This window comes from Onychostruthus taczanowskii, unplaced genomic scaffold (genome assembly GCF_017590055.1).
Source record: "Onychostruthus taczanowskii isolate IOZ18803 unplaced genomic scaffold, ASM1759005v1 scaffold9, whole genome shotgun sequence".
Classification (NCBI taxonomy): domain Eukaryota; kingdom Metazoa; phylum Chordata; class Aves; order Passeriformes; family Passeridae; genus Onychostruthus; species Onychostruthus taczanowskii.
In genome coordinates this window covers 5,338,004-5,362,876 of record NW_024506993.1, presented here as the reverse complement: position 1 = coordinate 5,362,876, position 24,873 = coordinate 5,338,004, and the positions used below count along the sequence as shown (strand labels likewise).

Here is a 24,873-nt window from a genome sequence, read left to right as displayed (position 1 = left end):
GAATTCAGCAGCACAGCAAAACTCCACTATTAAGGAATTTTTCACAACAGTCAATCTTAACTCCTATTTGCTTCATACCCACTCCTGCTGTTATCTAGTTAAAATAAAATCAATAGCTACTAATCATGGATCAATGTTCAATAACCAGTTCCAAAGCTACTGTCATATGCAGTTGGACAGATAATGTGACTTCTCTCTCCTGTGTTTCATTAAAGTGCTATGGAAGAAATAAGCTGAGTCACAGATGGTTAGAAACTGCCTTTAGAGTATTAGAGAAGGAACCTTTCTGGAGAGAATCCTCAGAGTATGTGATCAAAGCTGTAGATGATAGTCACAGCCACAAATATGCATGGAAAAATTGGACTGGCCACGGCAATAATGAGCTGAGCTACTGACTACAGGTGTGGCCAACAAAAATGATCAGTTGAAGTTAAATGACTTTGGAATGAGTGAGTCCCCAAAACAGAGAGGGAGACAACCTCATCTCTATACGTTAAATGAGGATATTACCCATTTTTGTGAAAATTAACCTTCCCAACAAGAGAAAGGATAAAATAGCAGAGAAATTAACTACTTCTAAGAAACAACTATACACCAACTGTGTCTAAACCTTCATCTCACTTCTCCGTATTCCCAAAAGAACCTCAGCAGCTTCACACATTTCAGATAAAATCCCTGCTGGCAGTCATCAGCCAGATAGACCAAATGAAAGGTGACTTTAAAAAAAAAAAAAGAAAACTACCACATACACTGACATTTCCAGAGAACAACAGGAGGAAACAATCACTCAGATAACTGTAAAGAAAACACAGTTTGTCTATTGACATTTTATCTAGTTCCTCAGGAAGCAGATCAACGAAGAAAACCCATTTGCTTTTATACAAAAAAACTTCAACCAGTCCTAAACATACCAAAGGATCGTAAGGAGTCTCCGGGTAAACTGGTTGGGAGTTCAGATGGTGGGTCGGGAAGAAGGATTTATTCAGAGCCATGTTTAAAACCACAGGTGTGGCTAATTCTCCATCTAATGTCATATTCATGAAGGCTCTCTTTATCTAATTAGCCCCATCCCCTGATTATAACTCCATGAGGTAAAAAGGAAGGTAAATCCATGCAGCAAAGTGCAGCTTTTCTGCTTCAAGACAGGGCTGTGAGTATCTGTGTCAGTGCCAGATTGCTCCCAGGGTAGAAGTTCCACTAGTAGAAAACTAACTGGGGGAAAAAAAAATTAAAAAAAATAAAATCACAGTCTGAGGTTATATTTATGTTTTCATTTCCTTTTTCATCTCAAAATAGGATTCAATAACCATGTGTTTAATGGAACTGCCGGGGAGGAGTGGGCCAAACATCTGCTCCACTTTGGCATTTCAGTTTTGTCTGGAGTTTGAAGAGGGCTTTCCTGTCATTCAGATGAGGTGCCTGTAGAAAAAGCTGTTTGTGAAAGTCTGTAGGCTCATGTATTTCCTGCCTCTAAATGTAAAACCTTGAAAATACAGCAAAACTGCCAACCAGGAAAAGCCAAATAGGGAAGCAGTCCAAAGAAATTTTCAAGAACACCAAAGAAAATTAAGATAAAAAAGAAGAATTCAACATTAAAGTAGCTTCTAAAGCCATGAATTAAAAAGTTTTTTTTCAGTAATATTTTGGGTCACATGGAGCATCAGCTACCACAGCTGATAGTTTCTTGGAAAAGGCAGAACTTTCTCTTTCAACATTAATGGGGTTTTACAGATATACACGTCTAGGAACTGAAGGCATCTGCAGTGAGCAGCCTTGCAGTTCCCTATTTGTAACATCTAGAGATTATATATTCCATCAGATTTTATAACAGAAGTCTTGTTTAATTTCATCTTCCCCTCCTTCCTTTTGTTTTTTTTTTTTATATTTTCAATGCATGTGGAATCTGGATGTGTTCTGGCAGGACTGAGGCCCATTTTGAAGGCTGGGATAGGGCTCACAATGCACCAACCAACCTGCTCACCCTATTAGAATACTGGAGAGTTACCTTAAGCACTTTTTTTTTTTGTTATGATTCTGATTTAATTGTCCCTCATTTATATTCATCGCTGAATTTCACTGCATCTGAAGCTATTTTGAAAACACAGCATTCTCCCAAAGGGCCCAATCCAACTCCCATTCAAATAAACAGCCTTCAATGGAGCCTATTTGTTGCCAGCCAACAAGATTGAATTCTGCTGCCGAGTGGTCCCCGGAGCGTTTGTCACAGCTCTTCACAAATATTGCTCCAGCAAGAGCAGGCCTGAATGCTCCTGTCCACACACACTGCAGACAACTCAAACCTATCTTTTATCTTCTTGGAATATTTGGTCGGATTTAAAACTCCAGCAACACAAAGAATTAAATCTACCAAGAATATAAACAGCAAAAGGAGTAAAAAAAATGTTTAACAGTCAAAAAAGTAAAGGGAAAGCAAAAAGATGATAAAATAATTTCGTATGATAGGATCAACTACCATTTACTCCACCCCTAAAATGAAGCTACACAGGAAAATGTGTGCAGATTACAATGACAGCATGTAACCAAATTTCACTGCTACAGTTTTGAAATAATAAGAAATTTTGCAACAAAGTGTCGAAACATCACTCCAACAATAAGTCATAAGGGCTATGAGGAAAGATTCTAAATCTCACACAGGGTTACCAAAACAACAAAGTTGGAGACTGATATTTCTTGATCACATTCGCACCATATGGAAGACCCTCATTTGTGAAAGAAACACTGTGATGGGCTTTGAGGACAGGTTTGGTGGTTTGTGCTAAATAAAGTATCAGTGTAACTTCTCATCTGAGCAACAGAATGAATGATACAAATGAGAAAAACCTTCAACGGAAGGGCTCTTACTCTCAAATCCTTTATCCTATTTTCTAGCACAGAAAACCAGACTCTGGCTGATCAACTCATTTGTAGCTTAAAGTCTGAGACAGTGGAAGATTAGGAGACTGTTTAGATGGGAATTCTATTATGCAACATTGCCAAACTGAAGACCTTTATAAAGGAAAGTGGTTTGCTTTGAAGTTAAGAACTTGATTTGTTGTTATACAGTATTGATGTGGTTCTTGAAAATAGCTTACTTGGAAAACACAGATCTTGGGAGATGCTCTCAGTATCTGGCACAGTGCAGAAAAAGAATAACAAAATGTGATTTATAATACAAGCTCAACGGCTCTAGTCCAAAAATAATGCACAAAAAAGGGTTTTCTTTTTTTTTTAAGTTGGCCACCTTGATATCCTAAGAATACTCTTTGAGTGTCTGAGCTGATACCCAATACCCAATTATTTCAGTGGGGTAATTTACAGAGTGCCTCCATGCTTTGAGAGATGACAGAATAGACCATGAGCTCCTAATTTCCACCTATATCTCACTGCAGCACCAGATAAAGGCAGGGCTTGAAACCAACCAAAGCACCTCAACCAGAACACCTCCTAAGTTCACACCACGATGACTCTTTTCAGACAATGCTCCATACTCCAGCCTTTCCAAGCCCTACAAGAACAGGGACGTTACCTCCAAATTCCTTATTGCAGGATCAGACTCAGCCAAGCCTTGATGGCAGGAACACATCTTCAACCACACAATGCATATTCCCCAAACACTGTTGTGACTGACAGCATTGCCCATCTACACTAAAGAGATTAAATCTGTATATATCCAGATAAATGTATGTATATAGGTATCATTGTGTGTGTATATCCACACATAAACAGTCTCCCTGTCTGTGTGTGTATACATGAAACGGACGAATGCTAAATCAACAAATCAATTTCACTGAGTTCCCAAACACTGTAGCCAGCATTCAAATCGGAAAGTTGGGCACAAAAGATTTCAGATTTACAACCTCCTTCAGGTTAAAAGATAAACCACAGAGCCGCAGTTGTGCAACACCAGCTAAGCACCAACAGCACCTTTACCCCAGAGCCCTGCACCTCCAGCCAGGAGCGTTCCCAGCAGCAGCACCTGCGGAAACAACCGGACACAGACATTTTGTGTGCTCCAGGGGCTTTTGCTTCGGGAAAAACATTTATGCTCAGAAGTGCAGAGCAAAGTAAGAGTCTCATGCAGCTGCTCATGATGAAAAGGTAAAATAACAGAGCTGTTTGCCAAAGGCACGAGGGCTGTCTAGAATGTGCGTATCTCATTTTACCTCGGCACGGCTGCTGTCGAGGTGAATAATGAACTCCTGCTACACCTCAAGAGAGCCCCGAGCCCTTCCAGGACGCTCATCTGCTCTTTCCCAGCGCTCTGCTGAGGCTCAGGACCACCGGGAAGCCTGAGCTAGGATCGATTCCCCAGGAGAGCACAACCAGGCATCTTCACCCCAGCGTGACCCCAGCCAGCCGCACTGAGCCAAACCAGCGCGGTGCTGCCACCCGAAACGTGCTCAGACAGGCGCTATCGCTTCGTGCACAGCGTCACCCAGCTCTGCCACTGAAACAATCCACAGTTCTGGGAGGTCTGGGGGCAGCGGGGCGCTCGGAGCGGGAGCTCCCAGCTTTGGTCTGCCCAGCCCTGAGCCAGCGCCGCCGCCACAGCTTCGCCCCGACCACGCAGGCTGGGCGCATCCTCCAGCCCGAGCATCGCAGCCAGCGGAGCACAAAGGTCCCTCCCGCTGCCACACACGGGCGCGGGGAGGCTGCGAGCGGAGCCGGCGGGGCGCGGGGCCGGGCTCGCTCACTCACTCACCGGGAATTCGGGCCGCAGGCGGGCGGATCGCAGGGCCAGGTCCCGCAGCACGGCCCCCGCCTGCCCGGCCAAGGGCGCCGCCATCTTCCCCGCTGTCCCCGCCCTGCCCCGCGCCCCGGGCGGAAGCCCCGGCGGAGGCGGAGAGGGGCCGGGCGGGGCCCCGGGAGCGCCGTGAGGGGCTGCGGGAGGCCGGGCCGGTGGGAAAGGGTATAGGGCCCTGTGAGGGAGGGTGCGTTATCTCTCTGAGCAGGAAAGGCCGAGTGGGCTGTGCCTGTTCAGCCTCGAGAAGAGACCACCAAGAGGGGACCCCCTTAATGTGTGTAACTGTCTAAAGGTTTCACCGGGCTCTGCTCGGTGGTGCGCAGCGATAGGACTGAGAGGCAATGGACAGGAGCTGATGCCCTGGAAGTTCTGCCTGAAGATGAAGAACTTCCTCTCTGTGCCCTGGCAGACCAGGAAACGGATTGCATGGGGAGGGTGTGGAGTCTGCCTCGCTGGGGATGCTCCGGAGCTGTCTGGACACGATGTGCCCTGTGCTCTGCGATGGCTCGGCTTGAGCAGGGACCAGAGGAGCCACTGTGGTCTCTTCCAGCCCTACCCATGAAAGTGTGTTTGAGATGAGTGTGCCAGCATGGCCGGGTTTGGGCCTGGGGCCCAGTGCGGTGACCAGAGCAGGAAGGGCTCTGTGGAGAAGGCAGCGATGAGTGGAGTGCCTGGGAAGTGTGAGGTGCCAGCCTTGCGCTGCTGGAGGCTGTTCCGACTTCTTTTTTCATAGCTAAAAGGTCTTTCCGTTTTTTGTTAGGAAATATCAAATTAACCTAATCTATAAACCCTAATAAAGCCTCATGGGATTCAGCTGACTCTTCATAGGCACTTTAATCTGAGCTCTACAAAATACCTCTGTTCCTATTCCACAGGTAAAACATGTCAGTGGCAGGTTGAACATTACGAGGAATTTTTTCACACAAAGGGCTGTCAGGTATTAGAATCAGGGTAGCGGTGGAGTCACCATCCCTGGAGATTTTTAACAAAGGACTGATTTGGCACTTGGTGCTGTGCTCTGTTTGACAAGGTGGTGATCAATTCCAGGTTGGACTTGAATATCTCAGTGGTTTGTTCCTAAATGATTCTGTGAAACCTGAGAGTTAATGCCAAACCTGAGACACCAAACTCAGGCCCTCTTGGGGGATGGAGCAGAAGAGCAAAGCCCATAAATCTTTATGTCCATCACATGGACTTAAAATCTGACATGAGTTCACAGTCTGAGCAGAGGTTTCATGAAAGTGAGTCCCAGCAGCCGGATCTGTGAAGAACGTTCCATCCATCAGGAATGACTTGGGGGCTGGTGTGGACACAGGTGTACCACGTCTGCAGTCTGAAGCAAACCCAACAGTCGGATGGTCTTTGCAGATACAGTTTCTATGTGCCTCAGTTGAGCATTTCCTTGTCTGTTTCTGTTGAGTGCACACTTTGGATAATCCACCTATGAGTAATAGAGAGTTCAGCAAATAGCTCACACAAATTGTCCATTTACAATCATGGTTTGAAAAAAAAAATGCTAAAATTGAGCGGTGGCTGAGATACCCTTGCAATTTTACAACAGTTCATATTAAATTCACCTATATTGAAGCATGCAGAGTTAGCATTATATGGAGGCATTATTTATGCTGAACATTATTTATTCAGTGGTTTATGATGAAATAGTTGGATAAACACTTAAATCCTCATCTTGCAGTTCAAGATGTGTGTGGGAACAAAGGAAAATGCTCCTGTCAGGGCTTAGAACCTACACTCCCAAGCATGTTTTTTAAAAAATCAGGACGGAACAACTCCTTTATTGGAATTTAATCAGCAAATAAATTATATGTCTAATAGAGAAAAAATCTGCAATTTCATAAAAACTGAGTTGCTAGAAAAGTCTGAAATTGAACACTTTTGTCTTTGTCATGACAATTTAAGTAATGTAATATGTTTCAATAAAGAATCTGGAGATGCTATTTTTGATAGCATTGAGCAATAATGTATGGTACCAGTATTAACCCAGGTTTTACTGTGTGCTTGTTCTTTCAGAATATTATATACTGACTTAGGTATTATGATGGAGGAACTGTAATTTCATTTTTAGTTTCGTGACTGTGGTTCAGTAAGCACAGCGTTCCCTATTCATACAGACTATTATGGCTGTCTGCATTAGGTTTATATATATAGCAGGTATATAAGCTTTCAGATAATGTCTGTGAATTGCATGCAAGGCTATCATTTAATGCTACGAGGAACATTTTCACGGCTTAATATAAATAATGCAGAACCTGCTTTACTATATTTTTTATTGTTTAGATTTAGGGGAAAACCATTACACAGCGTGGAGTAGTCACCAAGACATTTTTTTTTTTTTGTATCTCTGTTGCAGAACATACCTGACCTTTAAGGTATGAGGAGAAAAGACAGATTCATTGTCTTCACATCCAGTTTCCTTCTATGTATGTGTGAGCCAAAGCAAATTTAGATGAAACAGGTCTCTGAAGCAATTAGAGCAAGCAAGAGCCGGAATTTTTGGATCAAGGAGTACAAGATGTGTTGGTGTATGAGAGGAGGGACAAATTATGAATTATTGTTGGGGAACACGCTTCAAATGCAGGAATTTGGGAGCAGCTGAGGAGTAGTCTCAACACACCATCCTCACAAATAAGGAGGGGAGGGAAGTGAAGTGCAAAATAAAATAAAATAGAGGGAGAGGCTGGTTTCAAAGGTCATTCCTTCTAGACTTCCAGCCATCCCTCCCTGTATCTCTCATGGATATGCAGCTTTGAGTGTGCTTCTGTTCTGTCTTCCCCAGGATACACAAAAGGCTAGATTGTAGCTAAGTTTTTCTTAATGGTCTATTTAATGCAAAACAACCAGTAATAGTTTTGCAATTAAGTTTAAAAACGAACATTGTGTAAAGTTTATACCTCTTTAGAATTTATCCTTAAGGCTAAATGGTTGTTAGTGTTCAAGTGAAAACATTTAAAGACAAAAGAAATCACTTTATCACAGGTAAAGCACAATTCAAAGTGTTTTTGCATTGACATTGTATATTCATTTTCTTATCTGTGCAGATTACCTCCCAAACCACTGGGTTTTTTTAATTTTATAATGTGTTGCTCTAGCTGGGTTTTGGTGGGCTGTAGCTTCATTTCAGAGTACTGGAAACAGTGGGCTGAAAGGCATCTCCTCATCTGCACATTGCCTTGTAATTGTTCTTATGTTAACTACAGAACTTGAGCTTCACATTCACATGGATTTCATAGGGAATAAGTTTATAATGAAGAAGTTTATTTGAAAGACACTCCACACACAGCATCCTCAAGAATAACAAGTGAGGGTAATAAAGCTGCAGCAGACTCCCTAAAATAATCCCACTGTAGGTGGCTGAGGGACAGGAAACAAGATCATAGGGTGAGTCTGACAGTGCCACTGCAGAGCATGAGTCCTGATGCTCAAGCACCTCTCAGAGTATGATGCTCTCCCAGTCATTCACGATTTCTCATTCCCTTTCTCTGTTCAAATATTAAACCAAAAAGAAAAATGTAAATGGTAAATACACCAATGGGTGGAGGAAGGATAACAAAGGATTAAAATAACAATGTTTGGGTCTAAAATGAAGGATGAAAATAAGGAATGGAAAATAGTGTATTAGAATTATAAATTGCCTCCTAGGTCACTGAGTTCATTCATTGCACACAGTCACAAAATTCCCATTCATTAGAACATTATTGAAATATACTGGAAGGTATCCTGGAAGGAAGCAGGATGGTGTGGTTTTGGCTAGGTAGGATCAAACATCCTGGCTTCTCTGTCTGCAGTGGCAGAGGAGCTCTGTGTGCTGCTGCATCACCAGGCTGTGTATGTAAATATCAGTCTGCCCTTTTCATTTTCAGATTGTCTGTGCCTCTGCTTTACCTAGTGGAACTTGTATGTGGCTCAGAATGAAGGAACCAAGTGAAGCCTTAGGACAGCCTTTGCATCTTCTGCTCAATGCTGTGGGAAGCCAGGGTGCTGCATTTTAACACTGTGTGATGGCTGTGACTTGAAAACTGAAAATAAGTGTCTAAAACTGGGAAAAAAATAAATAATAACATGGAATGAAGAGAAAAAGTAGTGGAATAATCAACTGTAAAAAGATTTATAGCAAGAGAGACAACACCAGGCATAGCAGTAGTAACAATTATGCTTCAGCATTTTTGATATCTAACCACCTGACTGTGTAAAAACAAAACAATTGAAGTGAAGCATCAGTTTACAGGAGTGCTACTGCTACTTCTTGCCAGTGGCCTGCTGGATAATGAGGCAGACAGGGGAGTTCAGTTTCTCAGCAGAGATAGACTGTAGGTCTATAACACTCACTTCCAACAATGCTGAGGACCCTGATATTGAGGGTAGAAAGACGATTTTATTGAACTTCTGTCAGAGACGATACAGGACTGTGAATACAAAAAGTATAAAGATCTGAGCTGTGGGATACAGTGAAAACATCTTTTCAGACTGGACCTCTTTGATAAGATGTCACTGTATCCTTACAAAAACTTTGAATTCTCTAAAAAATACCATTAACCTAAATTCAGGAAAGAAATTTACATCAGTGTCTTAAAAAAAAAAAAAAACAAACAAACAAACAAAAAAAAAACCAAAAAACAAAAAAAAAAAAAACCACACACACACAAAAACAAAGCAAAATTTACTTGGGGGAAGGAATAGAGGTTAGAGTAGCAGCAAAACAGTGACATAATGAAAAGACAGCCTCTGTTGTGTCTGCTGAGCAACACAGTTTATTATATAGAAAAACATTCTAAAAAAAGTTAGATTTATTAAATAGGAAGCAAAACCTTGAGTAGATCAATAATCTTCTGTACATTGTATTTAAAAACATATTTAGCAGCAAGGCATTATATTTAGAACCATTCCTATCAGCAAGCTCTCTGAGTGTACAGGAAAGTTCCCAGATGCAGGGTTTGCTGAGGCAGTCAAATGTGGAACCTCCACATCCACCATGCTGACTGACAGGAATCTGTGAGTTCCACGTGAGCCATGCAGTAAAGCTCTTTAACTCTTCCCCAGCAGGGCTGCAATTCCCATATGGAAGAATAAAGGCAAGATGGCACTGCCATCAGAGCAATTGCTTGGATGTTGATAGAAAAAATTGTGCTTTATGGTGTTCTGTGTGTCCTGCACAGTTATCTGCAAACAGGTGAGCATTTTCCAGGAATGAAACCTGGTTACTGCCTGAGACTGTTGAAGGCTGTAGCTAAAAAAACATTGTTTGCCCCTACCAAAGGGAGGCTGGGTAAATCAGGAAAGCTATAGGTGTTCCTATCACAGCTAATCCATGTTTTGATTCACAGGTTGCAAAATACCTTGTTGCCTCAACCTGTTACAGGGTTTGAAATTGCCTATTGTAATTAGTTTCCAAACCAGTAAGGTGAAAGGGCTGCTAATATGTGAGGGGTAATTTTTTTCTGATGAATTTTATGGATTGCAGAGGCAGGGAAATTGATTTTTCTGCCAAATGAAGTATTGATCTAAAAGAAGCTTACTATGCTACCTAGTTTGGGGTCATAGGGTACTATTTCTGTGGATTTTGTAGATTGCTTGCTGTGTTTTCCTATTTCAATAAAACCTTTTGTCATGGAGGCAGGTTTCACTTTCATTACAATTGGTTGGACACCAGCAAGTGGTTCAGTGATCATGGAAGTTTATAAAAACCATAACCTTTCTGAGGAGCCTAACAAAGAAATGCAGCACTGTGTGAAAAAGCTTGTAACAAAACCTGAATGCGCCACCAGAGGAAACTGAACTGCCTAAACAGAAAGCAGGGTGACAACAGTTACTATGGCATTTGGTGCATATGCTCACTGCTTTGTTGTCTAGACAGCTTATTTGGACATTTACAAGTGTGTAAAATAAAGGAGGATTTTTTTTTTTTTTTTTACCTTAGCTGGTGGCAAGAGCAGTTACAGCTGATGGAGTCAGGCTGTCCCCAGTCACAACTGCAGGCAGACTTCATCACCACTGCTTTGAAAAGGTCTCAGTGCATCTATACAAAAGTGCCAAAGTTTGTAAATTTTTTTCTGCTTTTCTTGTGTTGAATGGTGTCATCTCCCAGACCAGCTGTGAGAAGAAGGAAATGCAACCTAGAAATACAATCACACAGATGAGACTGCTGATTTGTTTTGTAATCTGTTCCCTTTAGAATAAAACTACCAGCAAATAGCAATCTTCCTGCACAAGGGACTGGCAAGGGGTGCTTCCAGGCTCTCTTTTGCTAGTTAATGTATCAATTACCAGCTAATGTATCAATTCTTCAAATATGTAGTCAAAATGTAAGTTCATGGAGTAGAAAAAACAGACAGTGACTTTCTGAGATCCCTTCAAATTACATTCAGGGAGCCTTTAGGAGCCTGATGAAAACATTAAATATAATTGACTAACAACTGATCATACCCATGGTGAACTGTAGTTTCCTGACCATATAGCCTAAATACTTTAACAGAATTCCAACTACATTTGCAAGCATCACCTCCCCACACAGAGATTTGTAAATCAGCTGCATTAGTATTTGCTCTTTGAATGGTGTTTACAAATTTTATGGAAATTCCAAGAGAAAATGGGCAAAGAGCAAAGTCTGTATCCTCAGGGGACAGTATCTATATGAACAGATGAGTAGGGAGGGTAAAGATTCATGCTTGCCTTCTATATAGATGCATTTTGTCCAGTAAAAGTAGCCCATATCATTTATTGACTTCATTTCTGTAAAACTTTCTTTAGCCTGTAAGCAGAATAACTGCAAAATGTCTTGCTTATGAAGAATGTTACAATATACAGCTAATTATATTCATAAACTCTTGGAAATGGACATAGATTATCTCACCTTCAAGTCTTGTCTGTGTGCACGCATATACACTACATTTTTTCCATAGTTTGGAAAATCATAATATAAAGCTTTCTTCTATGAGTAGAGCTAGGAGGAATCAAAAATAGCTTCCCCATGGCCTATTCCTTTAATAGCTTCTACAGAAGTATGTAGGAATTACCATATTTTTAATTAATATGCATTTGTTATAAAGATCAAAATGGGAATGCTTTAGCCATCAGCTTAACTGTAGCAGAGCCTAAAAAAATTCTTTTGCATTCTGCCTCACAAAGAAATTGGAATAAAATTTCTCTAAGCAACAAGTTCTAGTATCCATCTGATTTAGTAAAGTAGCATTTGCAAGCTGTTAAATATAGCACTGTCAGGTACAGCTTCTGCTTTGTATATTGTTTGTCCTTAATAAATGTGTTTTGATGATTTTGTTTCTCTAGGAACACTGGGATTGTTTTAGTGCATACCAGCAAGTTTGCAATCAAAATTCTACCCCAAGAAGCATTTTTAAGCTACCAATCTGTGCTTCAGAAAATTCCAAATTTTTTCTTTAGAAAACCGGTGAAGACCAGTTCATTAACAAGTGCCATACGAGGTATGTGATTTGTTTTGAGAGTAATTTAGGATCAAAATCCTGTGTACTGTAATAAAAATCCAGGGAAACAACAGAAAATCTAAATGGACAGCTCATTTAATGGCTGTGACGTCTTTATGTTTGAGGTAACATGCATCTTTAGTGTAGTATCCTGAGCAAATCACTATTTATTCACTTTGGATTTGGCTTCCTTGGACTTTTAATGTATGTAATGAGTGTTGAGCTGTAGAGTGGAATGAATCCCTTTGTTACTCAAGGCTACATGTGGCTTACTTGATGGAATTCAGAGTAGGATTCATAACAAATAAGAGAGTTTGAAGGGATAAATGCTGAGAATAACCTTCCTTATCTCTGCTGGTTTCTGGGAGCAGTTATTAGAGAGTGTATGGCCCATGGTTCAGTTCTCTACAAAGGAGAGAACTTCACTACTAATCATCCTGCAGACGTTAATGTGAATGCATAATGTGGGAACACTCAAGTCATGAAGTCTTATTTATAACTGAAAGAATTGAAAGGAATTTTAATATTGCCAGTGAATACTCCCCCAAATTCCAATGAAATTTATATCTATGTAAGAGTTTGTGCATGTTTCATTCAATAATTGCATCTAATATTGCAAGGGAAGAAAAACAATAATGTATGCCTGGTATGACACATGCCATGTTTCAACTGAGAGCACGACTGTTGCCACCCTATAAAACAGAAAATTATTGCAATTAATTCATTACTTGAGAACAACAAATAACTGAGGAATTTGCAAAATACATCAGTCTTCTGTGAAGAAGAGAAGACTTTATTAGGCAGTAATTGTTATGAATTAATCACTTAGCTTTAATGCTAAGTATGATCTTGTGATACAGCATAAAAATATGAGTGCCAGTCAATAAGCAGACAATGAATAGTCTTGGGAAGGGATTAATCTCTTGTCCAGAGTTCCTGGAGAATAGCAATGACTTTTTATTTTAACCTCTCATTGGAAGGAGCAGTTCAGTTCATGCTGTCCTACATCAGAAGCACAGGCTTCAGCAGTGGCACTGTGCCTAATACAAACTTGTCACCACTACATCCTGCAGAAGTGTCTCATTCTTTTGAGGCCAGTGGAAGTGATAAGTCAAATATTTCTTGCACCATTTAAAGCACAGAAGATATATGTACATATATATGTCTGTGTCAGTACATGCGTGTGACTATGTATATATATGTGTGTGTGTGTGTGTGTGTGTGTGTGCATATATAAATATATTTATTTAGTGGTGACCTTTACTGATAGAAGATTTATATTAAAATATATGCTAAATGTTATTTAAGATCTTTTTCTACTGGTTTCTGTGACATTAGGAATTCTGCAATACTTTCCTTCCTAATTCCTCAGGCTTCCTCCAGTTTATTCAAACTGGTGAGGAAGTTTCAGTATACCTAGTATTCCAGGGATTTCTAACCAGCATGAACAGATTAATTGCATATAGCACAGATCAAATTGCATAGAATTGTTAATGTAGCCCAGTCATGCCCTGTTGCATCTGTGCTGTCAGACTGAACAGGTCTGTCTTAATAACCTGAGAGAGGTTGAGAGAGTGAAAATCAGCTCCATAAAATTCCACCCAAATGAGAAAATCAGTCCTGAATGAACGGTGAGTACAGACCATCAGAAATCGTTTTTCTTGATGAGCAGATGGAGAAATGTGTTTTTGAAGGTAGGTTGTTAAGTGTTTGAAAGGTAACTATCAGAGGTCATTTCAGCCCCAGCTGATTATCTCTTAGGCTTTAGCTAATACTAAATAGCAAGTTCATAAGGCTTATATGTACAGCTGAGGTCTGCAGAGTGAGAGGTGTTTATAAAAAGCTGAAGAAAAGAGACAAAGTCAAAAGCCACAAAAAGGACCTTTAAGGACATTGGGCTTATCTGGGAACTGAAAGCCAGGGATTGTTTATGTTCTGTGGCATTTTGCTCCCTTGTCTATGTGGAACCAAACCAGAAGTCCTGTTTGTCATGCAATTTTATTTGTTTTGTGAAGAATGCTGGGTTTGTATATATAAAAACTCCATTTTCCATGAAAATAAGATGGAGTGCAACTTAGAGGGAAAAAAGCACAAAGGAGGCAGTAGGAGAACACAGAAATTGTCCTCCTAGTCAAAAGGCATCAGCAGCATGTCCTTATCTTCGTGATATACTTCATAGCCATGGAACAAAGATGAAGCAAAAACTCACAGAGAGATTTGATACTCAATTATTTTGTCTCATTTCTTTCCTTATCTGCCAAAGTGTACAGTAGTCACATATGACAACTGTCCTTTACAGACAAGGTTACCATCCTGACTTCATCCAGCTCATCCATCATTTCATGGCCACAGTGTTTCAAAGCACTGTGGCTGCTGAGACTTCTGCTACTGCAATGACACCTGAACAACCATCCAGTCTTAAGGCAGTTCCTCTCAATTGTTGAAGTAAGCTGAAATTTTCATCAGGGAGCTATTGCTTCTCATTTATAAAGAAAAACATTGGCTATTATGATAATAATACAGAAAGCCTCATTAATTACAGCACACAATAAAGAATAAAGTGACTGTAAAGAAGCCAAGCAGATGGTGCATTATAATCAGACTTTTTAAACAGTAACCTTCACAGCAGGGAATGCTGTAGGTAAGAGTGCAACTTAACTTTCATTAGAACATTTTTATTTCTATGTTTTGGACATAAGTGTATATCCAGATATGGTTTTTGCTGAAAGTTGAATTATTCTGGAAAGCCTGAGAAAAACAAAAAGCAATACAATTTCTTTCTAATTACAGAGATTATAGAATGTAAAGTGGGGGAGAAGGGGAAATGCTGTAAAGTTTTTATTGGTTTCTGTCATTCCTTCTGCAGTTTTGAAACATACTGTAAAGAAAAAAAAAATTTAAAACTTTTTAGGAAGAGACGAAAATAGGGGCAGCTGTAGCTCTCTATTTTGGGAGTGTGGAGTTGGGGAAGAGGAGGCTTAGAAAGCATTGCATAAAACTAGGAGCCTTTGAGGTACCATTTTGCCCAAAGGGAGGGAAGAGGAGGGTGAGAAAATACTGCTATAGGTTAGTGGCAGTTTTAAGAGACAAACCTAGCAAAGATTCCTCCTCCCATATCCAGCATTCCTGTGTGCTCAGGAAATGAAAATGTAACCTGTCAGTTGCCCTTGCAAGTATTCAGAAAATAGCTATAATAGAAACCTGTAAAATATTTTGTTAGGGAAATGATACCCAGACATTTGTACATACCATAAAACAAGCAAAACTAAACCTGTGAGGTGTAAGACTTCAGTTCCCATGCAATAATTTATTAGGAGAATTCATTTTATTGAATGAAATGAATGCTAAGAAAAAACCTCTCTCTGCTTCAGCACAGCAGTAAAAACCATTGTTCATCTCTGCTGGGTAACTGAAGTGTCCAGCCCCAGGAACAGCAGCTGCTCAGAAAGCACTTTGTGTCCACACCTGCAGCCTCTGTGAGCTGTCCAAACTCAGCCTGCATGCAAATCCCATCTGCCTTTGCTCATGCTGCAGTGGGAACAACCTCAGGCTTTTTCTTTTCCCCCCAGTATCCTGTGACTTCAGCAGGATAGCAGAGAGAGTAACAGAAGGACTAACTCTGTGCTGAGAGCTGAGGAGGATCTGTGAGAGATGGAAATCTTGGCTATTGGAATGGTTTGATGAAATAGCCTGAAAACTCCAGAGCCACGTTTGAGAGCTTTTCTCTAAGGTTTATTCCAAACATGAGCTTTTTACTTGGAGACAGTGAGTTTAAAGTAGTTGCTGTTCAATCTCCTAATATTATTCAACCAATTGGCCTTTATTTAATTGTTCTTGAAATAATGTCTATAATGTGTAGCTGTCCACAGTAAATTCTCCTGGTCCTTTCAGCTATGAGCTTTCCATGGGTGGCACACGTATCACCCTTTATTGTCAATGAAAATCTAAGATTCATGGCAATATACTGACATTAATTTTTTTTTTCTTCTTGATGTCTTCAGCTTATTTTTAGTCAGGTCATTGAATGGCAAGAAAGCAACAATCAAATAGTCTATATTAAAAAAAAAAAAAGAACATATTTAGAAAATACATCTGTATTCAAAGACCTGTTACTTCAATTCTTAACTGTACAATCAGGTGGAATTGGAGAAATTACTTCTGTTCAACTTTCTGTCTTGGCATGTTTTCGAAGTGGGCAGGAGGAAGCTTGGATTCCTTATGCTTTCTCCCATTGCAGTTCTCCCATATAAATATCAGTGTATGGTAGCGTGTACAGAAAATATTCAGAGCATTGTTGGGTTTGCGGTGATTCTTCCTGAGTCTGGAGTGATGCACTGGCCAACCCATAGCTTGCTTTACAGGTCAGAATGTGAAAGGCAGCTCCTGGGATGCTGCACAATTCTCCTTTGGGTACCTTACCACTGACCTTGCCCTGCCCTCATTCCAGTTATGGGCAGCTCATGGTGGTTTTTGATACACCAGTGCTTGTATTTATCTACTCCTTGAATGTGGCAATAGAAAGAGACAAATCTCTATTTTCCCTTGAAGAAAATCTGCTCTTGTTAATGAAGCTTTCAGTCATCCATCTGAAAGGATATTTAGTTCATGCATTCACAAAATGCTTGTTTGCGACTGTGGCAGCTCTGAAAGTGAGGAAAGGAGCACTTTGCTGCCACCTCTCAGTGAACTGAGAAGAGAGGGAGCTTTATGCACAAAGTTTTTGACCTATTTATTTGCCTGCTTTCTTTCTGAGGTGCATTTCTATTTCCTAAGGAACTGACTAAATCTTGGAGAAGACTCAGAGAAATGAAATAACGTTATGTTTGTTTTATGCTGGAGAAAATCAGAATGGTATTTAAATATTACCTGTTTTGGAGTTAGCACAACTGAACCTCAGTCTTGCATGGGGTAGTAAATGGAACTGAATGACTATGAGATGTAAATACATCTATTTCTAACTAATCTGGTGTGTTGAGTGTGCTAAAAATGGAGTGCAGGCATCAGCATGACAGAAGAGGATGATAACAATAATAGAGGACTGGCACTGACAAAGGCTGTAAATAGGGGAGACAGTAAACTACTTCCTTTATGAAATGAGGCAGTCCTTCCTGAGAGTGTTTGTCAATTTGCCTATTCCCTTTCTTGAAATGATGAAAGGGGAGCAGCTGATGAGTAAACAACAAACTCATTTGTTCATCAAATGTTCAAACTGAGCTACAGTCTGGAGTTTCTGAGTCTGGTCCTTTTTTGTTAGCACCAATATTTAGAGGAATAGTTCAATGTTTGTGTGATTACAGGAAGTTTTCTTGACACAATCCTCATGAACAATCTCATTAAAATCAAACGCTGTGACTCTGTATGCTAACACCCAGAAGAGGAGAAGCGCTGGAGTTGCTGTGGCACCTCCAGGGATTGCACTGCTGCTATTGATTTTACATGAAGGCTCTGGGATGGTGCAGTGATGGACGGCAGAGTAAAACCCTGGGAGAGATGGACAGACATGATTAAGTGTTTATTGGCCAGCAGTCAGTGCCTTTTCCTATCCTCTTAGGTCCCAATCCACAGATGATATGCTGTTACCACTTTTAGCTCCAGGGTTGGTCGTTAAACTCAAGCACAAGGAGCTGATGTATTTAGGACCAGAGGTCTCCAGTTCATTGCTTGTTTATCACCATGCTGCAGTCTGGCGTCATTACAATACTGAGGCCTGAATAAACAGAGTTCTGAATATTTAATTTGCAAAACCACTTTATTCAAATATCTTAAATCTCTAAAGTTTTCAGCTCTTTTGTTTGTTCCTTGGAGAATTTACAATTTCCCTTGAGATTGTGGTCTGTTGTTATTCTTTCTAAAGGAAATATAGAAATCATATTTTAACCTGAAAGGGTTTTATCCTCCCTTCATGTTCTCCTTAATGTTTTTTTAGTTGAATAGTGTGAACTTTTCTAGACACATTTCTGGGATTTATGCATTAATATCAGGCTCCAGGTGGAGAGGCTTTTTATCAGATAAGCAAACCTGGGAGAAAGTCCTGAATGTTAACACTGAGGATGGAGATGGTATGGCACTTTTTCTTTGAGCAAATCTGATTGCATTTCAATGACAGAGAAGATAGAATACTTTTATTTTATTCACTCATTCTATTACTCCCACAATAAGCTATATAAGCTCAGTAAAAAGTTTCTGAGATGTGGAAAAATTTGATAGCAGATGTACTAAGGAGCAATGGACATATTTTGTAGTTTGCTCCTGCTTGATATTAAGGTGGCCAAGGTTCTTAAGAGTGCTTTCAGATCCTGCAGATCAATATTCTGCTGGGTTCTGATTTTACTTGAGTTGATGGTACTGCTATCAATGCCTTGCAATATAACAAGAAGTCTCTCTGGAATGAAGCATGTGGGCATCATTCAGAGAATATTCAACTTCTTCTTCAGCCCCTGACATCAGCATTGCTGGTGCTTGTCTCATGTTTGATTTTATGATACAGCATCAAGATCTTAATTTCACAAAGGGGTTTTTTTTATTTTCTTGGGGAGAGAATAGTATAGATTTCCTGCCCTGGCTAGAGTAAATAGCCATAGAAGATACTTGTGTAATCCAGAAAAATATAAAGAAAACTGTACCCTATCCAACTTTGTTGCATCCTTTTAGTTAAACATAGCTTACAACTAATATAGAACATATATCTGATTTGATTGGAGCTAATTTGCTAACTCCTGGTGAACACTAAATTAATGCAGTGTTTAACTGGTATTTTCTACTCAGGAGAGGGCTGTGAACTGCCATCATTTCATTCCAGTTTTCTGGCAGTTCTGGGATCAATGAATTTGGGAGGAAAGCTACATTTAGAGATGTTACCCCAGTACCCCTCTTCAAGTGAAGTCATATGAGGTTGTCTCAGACCAACAGTCTTTCTGGTACTCCTAATAATACTATTTGTAAAACCTGCTTCCCACAGTTCTGTGACCTGTTTTAGTGCCCAAAATGCATTTTGAGCACTAAACCAGGATAGAAACGGTCAATTACCAACCCCTCATAAATGTTAGGTAAGCCATGACTGAATATTCATAACAACCTTCTTTTCCTTCTTTTGCACTATGTATCTTTTTGCAACAAAAAATGTATTATTACTTTATTTGGTGGTGTTCCCTAGTGACATGTGGTTCTGGGAACAAAAGCCTTTAAGAATCTCGGTGTGCTTTTCTGTCACCTGAAAATACAGAACTACAAAGTCTTTGCCCAGACAGCCTGGCTTGTTGTCTATTGTCACTTGCTTCCATTTATCTAACAAATGCTGCCAGTTCCTTAGGTTTATCACAGATTCTGCTTCACTTTCCTTTCTCCTTATGATGTGACAGCTCCATCACAGAGCTGTTTACTAGATGGCTCAGCTTCATTTCTCACTCCCTTGTCCACACAGTGTGGGGAAAATGTTTCTGATCCATTTTGTTTGCCAGGGACTCTGGAGCAAAGATGTTTTTTCTTGTAAGGAAGTACTGTCAGCCTTCCTGTTGGGACTGAACTCCTGGCTCTTCTCAGGTGTACCCCAGCCTGTGTGCTTTCAACTGCTTTCCACCTGATCTGATCAGATGCACTTATTTCTTTAGTGATGTACAAGTGTGAATGTTGGATTTTATTTTATTTTTTTATTTTTCTGTTCAGCTTTTTCTTGATTTCTTTCTCACATTCATTCTTCCACATTGTGAACTCGATGATGGCTGGAAAATTTTTTTTCAAGCCTGCTCTGAAACTTCATTGGAAACATTGCATTGTGTATGTAATTACACCTTCTTCCTCAAGATCACTCAGTAATTTATACCCCACTGGGATGTATTTCTCTGGGAAATCATGGTTGCTTGACCAGCTCAGTTTTACTGTGTGTTAGAGAAGATTTTGCTGTCATAAAACTCCACAGTAAAACATAAATAAAAAGCTGATTAATCCAAAGATAGCTGGAAACTTTATACAAATTCAAGTAGTATGCCAACAGTATACAGCATTATGTAAAATGTACCCAAGCTATATTGGTATTTTCCACCCCTACAGTAGAAACAAGGGCAGATAATGTATTAAACTCCTCAAGTGCTTCAGCCACTTCACCTTTTTGTAGGGTGTGCATTGAAAGCACCCTGTGTCCTGCAGCAAGGCAGCTTGCTTGACAAACTGTTTTATGGCTTTTCTCTAAAAGCCATTCATGTTTTACAGTTAATTTTTACTGAAACCATGGTATTTTCATTGTATTTTCACTACATCAAACTAGTTGATGGAGTATTTAAGTGCAGACAGAAAAAACTGAGTGACATTCTGCTAAATGTGTCAGTAACTTTGTGTTTTCATGCACACTTCCAAAGAAAGGATTTAAAAGGAGCTGGAGAGCTCCTACAGAATGTGATGGATTTTGGACAATTGTATTATTCTTATCTCAGCAGTTGGAGAGGATTGAATTTGATTTGTTGGGAGGTGTTTGAGACAGTGATTCTTGGTGGTGTTATGGTCTAATGGTCTCTGGTCCCAGGAGCTGCATCTGCTCCTTCTGGCACAGGAAGAGCTCAAGCTCACATCTCCTGGAGCTCCTGAAGAAGGAACACTGTGAATGGAATGTGAAGGAGTGCTCCTTGACTGTGGAAGAAAATGACAGACTAAATCCACAACTCTTCCAGAAATGGTGGGTATACTAGTTTACTTCATATAATTTCTCCAGAGACTCTGAGAATTTCAAAGGAGGAAAAGACAGTTGCAAATATTACATTTGAACTAGAGAACAGTGATAAGAAACTGATAGAAGAATGTGACCTCTAGCTGCAATTTGAGGTTTCTTGCAGAAATCCTTGTGAATTCCTATTCCTTTCCTCAAGCTAAAAGAGGTACATGGATTAGGATGCATAATTTCTGTAGGCAAAGGAAGAAAACCTTTGCCACCTTGCTGCTGCCTGTGTTTAGCTCTTTTATGGTTCCTCCACCATTTCCTTTTCCTCAGTGATGCATCACCTCTCCAGGTAATAAATCATAGAATCTTTGTGGATAATGTCTTCATTTTGCATGGCAAACACATGCCATAAATCTAGGTGAAACTTAATAATTGGTATATGACATCTTTCTTCCTGTGAATGGCAGAGACAGAGGATCCCATTTCCACTTACTTTCCCACTGGCTGAGAGACAAAACCTGTTGATTAACTATTTGAGTACTGCAGTGATTGAGATTAATGCTCACAAAATAAAAAGGCTAGGGGAAAGAGACACTAATACTGAGCTGGCCACTTCCCAAAATCCTACTGGAAAACTCCACACTGGTCAATGTGTCTAGAAGAGGATGACATTGGAAACACCTGGAAACTCTTGTACCTTGTCAGTACTCATGTGCCAGCACTGACCCAGTTCTCTCTCAGAACTGTCCTTTTCTGGCTCTAGGTATTGTCCTGGAGACCTCCTGGTCTTGCTTTTCCTGGAGCACTGTTGGACATGACATGGACGTGGGTTTCTGTGGGACAAACTGGCCAGGTGTGAAAGGACTGTAACAATTCAGAGGGCTCTAAAATGGAGTGGTCTAATTCTCAAGTTGACTGGACTAGTACAAGCATTTTCCTAAAGACATGGCATCTCCATGCTCCTTGCACCCTGACTGCTTGGGATATTTTGGCAGCCAGATGCTCACTCTGGTATGAAGTGCCAGATTACAGAGCTATAAGCTCCCAAAGTGGAATTGACAGCTCTGAAACAAAGGCAAAGGAAATTTTCTCTGAGCAGGAGTGGTAGTATGAGGCCCATCAATGTAAGGCAATTACAGTGCCAGCTAATGAAATTAGATGCCAGCTTTGCTGATGTAACTAGTTTCACAACCTCTAGCCTTCCTAGCATAACACAGAATAATTCATAATGAGACTGCACAGAACTCTTTCAATTAGATTGCAGCAGTGGAGCAAGTTATTTTAGCTAGGCAGAAGCATGCAAAGCCTGTAGGCTCAAACACATGGTAATTGAATAAATAGACTCAGGCTTTTGCTATCACACAAAGAAAATAAGATGTAAGAGCCTTCCTCTAGAAGACACCCATTCAGCTGAAATCATCTGCCTGCACTCCATTCAAAAATCACACTTCTGGATGAGGGGACAGGTTGCCATTTCTCAGAAAAGCTCTCAGTGGTGAGGATGCCTTCAAGTGAAGATTGGGAGAGCAGCTGTAACTTTCAGATGGCACAAATGTCAAGAATGCCTGCAACACTTTAAAAACGCACACAAAAATAAAATGAATGCTAAGTGAGCAGCAAGCAGGGATTCTGTGGGCAGGCTCTTTCACGGATACTATATTAAAGGTGATTCTTCAGCATTTCAGGCAGGTATCTGTTTTACTCACATGAACACAGTAAAGCACAGGCATTTGTGTTTCTGTGTGGGGTTTTTTTGTATCTCCATGCCACCACCTGCAGCCTTACTGCCTAGGGGATTGGAAACAGCAGCCAAACATCACCTCAATGTTTCTGGCCCACTGCCAGAGAGCATGGAAGGTTCTTCCTGTCTTCATGGTGGTTTTTGCTCTTCCCTGATAGTAACTACTTCTAGGATTGAGTTTTAGTCATCCTATCTTTCCCATTGTGATAGGAATTCTTTCCCGTGGTTCCCCAGACAGATTTCTTCAGACAAGCATCTTTGATCCACAGCTTTTATTCTGAGCTTCAAAATTCTTTCAATCAGCGATTCATAGATGAACATACTGGCATAGCTGATTCCTGGCCTGCTAATGGATTTGAGGACAACAAGAATAGAGCAAATTCAGGGCTTCATGGAAGAAAAAGTCCATAAATGTTCTTTCCTGATTGCAGTGTTACACTGGAAAGGAAGCAGGAGTAGTGTTGATTATAATAGTTTTACACTGTTTTGCAGAAATTATCTGTATCATTCTCTCCAGTGGACAAGGCAGCATTGCACAGGGAAAGAAAAGTGTGGTCAATTTGCAAGGAAACTCATGGGACTTTTGGTTTTGGCTTCAAAAAGAGAGAACAAATTATTTTAGCTTCTAGGTTTGAATAAGAATTGCTTATACTGAAAGAGATTTTACAGCCCATTAAATTCAGTCAGTACAAAATGAACTTAACTGGCCAGATTGACACCTGGAGAATACACCTTGTGCTAGAGGGAATCTTCATCTGTGTAATGTTGATGCAGCTAATTCTGTTATCTCTTGCTTTATATTTGACACCTGTGAAGCTTTTGCTGCTGGAGCCATATTTCCTGGGTGATTTGGAACAGGCTGAGACCATAGGAAATGAAGGAAGGGTCAAAGGAGAATCAATACTATTCTGCTATACCCCATACTCAATGAGCAAAATAGGCTGACAGGGGCACAAGGTTCACACTCAGTATCCTAGAGCTCTAGAGACACCCAGCTCCTGCAAATTACTCCTCTGATGATTACTCCTCTGAACCATGAAGGCTATGATATATCTAGTCCATTTGATACTCCTGTTTTTCTTAATTAAGAAAATTAATTGTTTGAGATCCAGGCACTGAGAAGAGGATGAGAAGGCAGATTTCTTGTGTGGAAAAGAAAATCCTAACTCTGCTCGGCTCTTAAAATGAAAAGTAAAAAAAATTTCCTGTCTGAAAGTGGTCCAGAACATTATGTCCTTCACAGGAATGAAAAATTATGAAGTTCAGCTCAAGTGTTGACAGAATAGTTTATCACAAAGTAAGCCACTTTCTTTAAATAACTCTTGCTTTTTAAATTCCTACACATGCAATTGTTTTCCTTTTGAGGACATTTAAAAATAAACTATCAAACGGGATATTTCCAAAATGACAAGATCCTGAATCTGCAATTGTATACAATAATATTTGGCCAATAAATTGAATAAAATTTCCTTCTACCATAGAGTTAAATGATAGAATTTGAAACTGGCCATGCACATGGACAAAGTCAAAAGCCTCCAGAATGAGTTCTACGGCAATCTAAACAGTCATGTTTTCCCAGAAAATTTGTTGCCTTGCATGTCTAAAGCATCAATCACAGTGTTTGATGCCACCTCACAGAGAATTTCCATTTTCATTTCTTTGCTGTGGCGTGGGATTATCTTTGCTACAATAGTTGTGGCTATGTGTAAATTGTTGTGTAAAAATAAAGGGGATGTAAGTGACAGGCAGTGAAGTCTGGCAGCACAACTTCTGTCACTCAGGATTTGACAGGCATTGCACCAAGACCTGCCCTCAGCTGACAAGATCTCTCATTATTTGGTCTTTGGAATTTGTAATGCATCATCATCGTGCCAAATTGACTGTTTTTTTCCAAAAACAAGGAACTGTGAAAGCTGGTTACTTCTTCGGTATATTGTTTGGCACTCTTTTGTATGGTTTTTTTATTCAATCACAAGGGGAAGTCCTAGAATTCATAGTGTTTTCTTTATGAACATAGGTAAGAAGTTTTCATCTACTTGGATACTACCATGGGGACAAAGAAATCATCCAAAGTGCTTCAAGTGGCCACTGAGCACCAGTTTTCAAAGGCAGAGGGAAGTTGTGTGGTTTGTTCTGCTAAAAGCAGGAGCCAGATTTGATAACTGGCTGGACTCAGAATTGCACACAGGAGGACCAAGGATGCATCACTTCTGAGTGCTTTGCTTGGGAGACAAATTTTACTTGTGCACAAGTGTAAAGCCAGAACTCCCTGTCAGTCAGTTTCTCA

At 40.2% G+C, this 24,873-nt stretch overlaps 1 protein-coding gene across 1 annotated transcript in view; it reads right to left on the bottom strand.

Moving 5' to 3' along the window:
- Positions 1 to 4,797, bottom strand: part of SUCLG2 (succinate-CoA ligase GDP-forming subunit beta) — a 106,240-nt gene extending 101,443 nt beyond the window's left edge. The window contains exon 1 of the mRNA XM_041426039.1: positions 4,703 to 4,797. Within this exon, the coding sequence (XP_041281973.1) occupies positions 4,703 to 4,786 (84 nt within the window). The 5' untranslated portion in view covers positions 4,787 to 4,797. The remainder of the gene's footprint in view (positions 1 to 4,702) is intronic.
- Between the last annotated feature and the right edge of the window lie 20,076 nt (positions 4,798 to 24,873).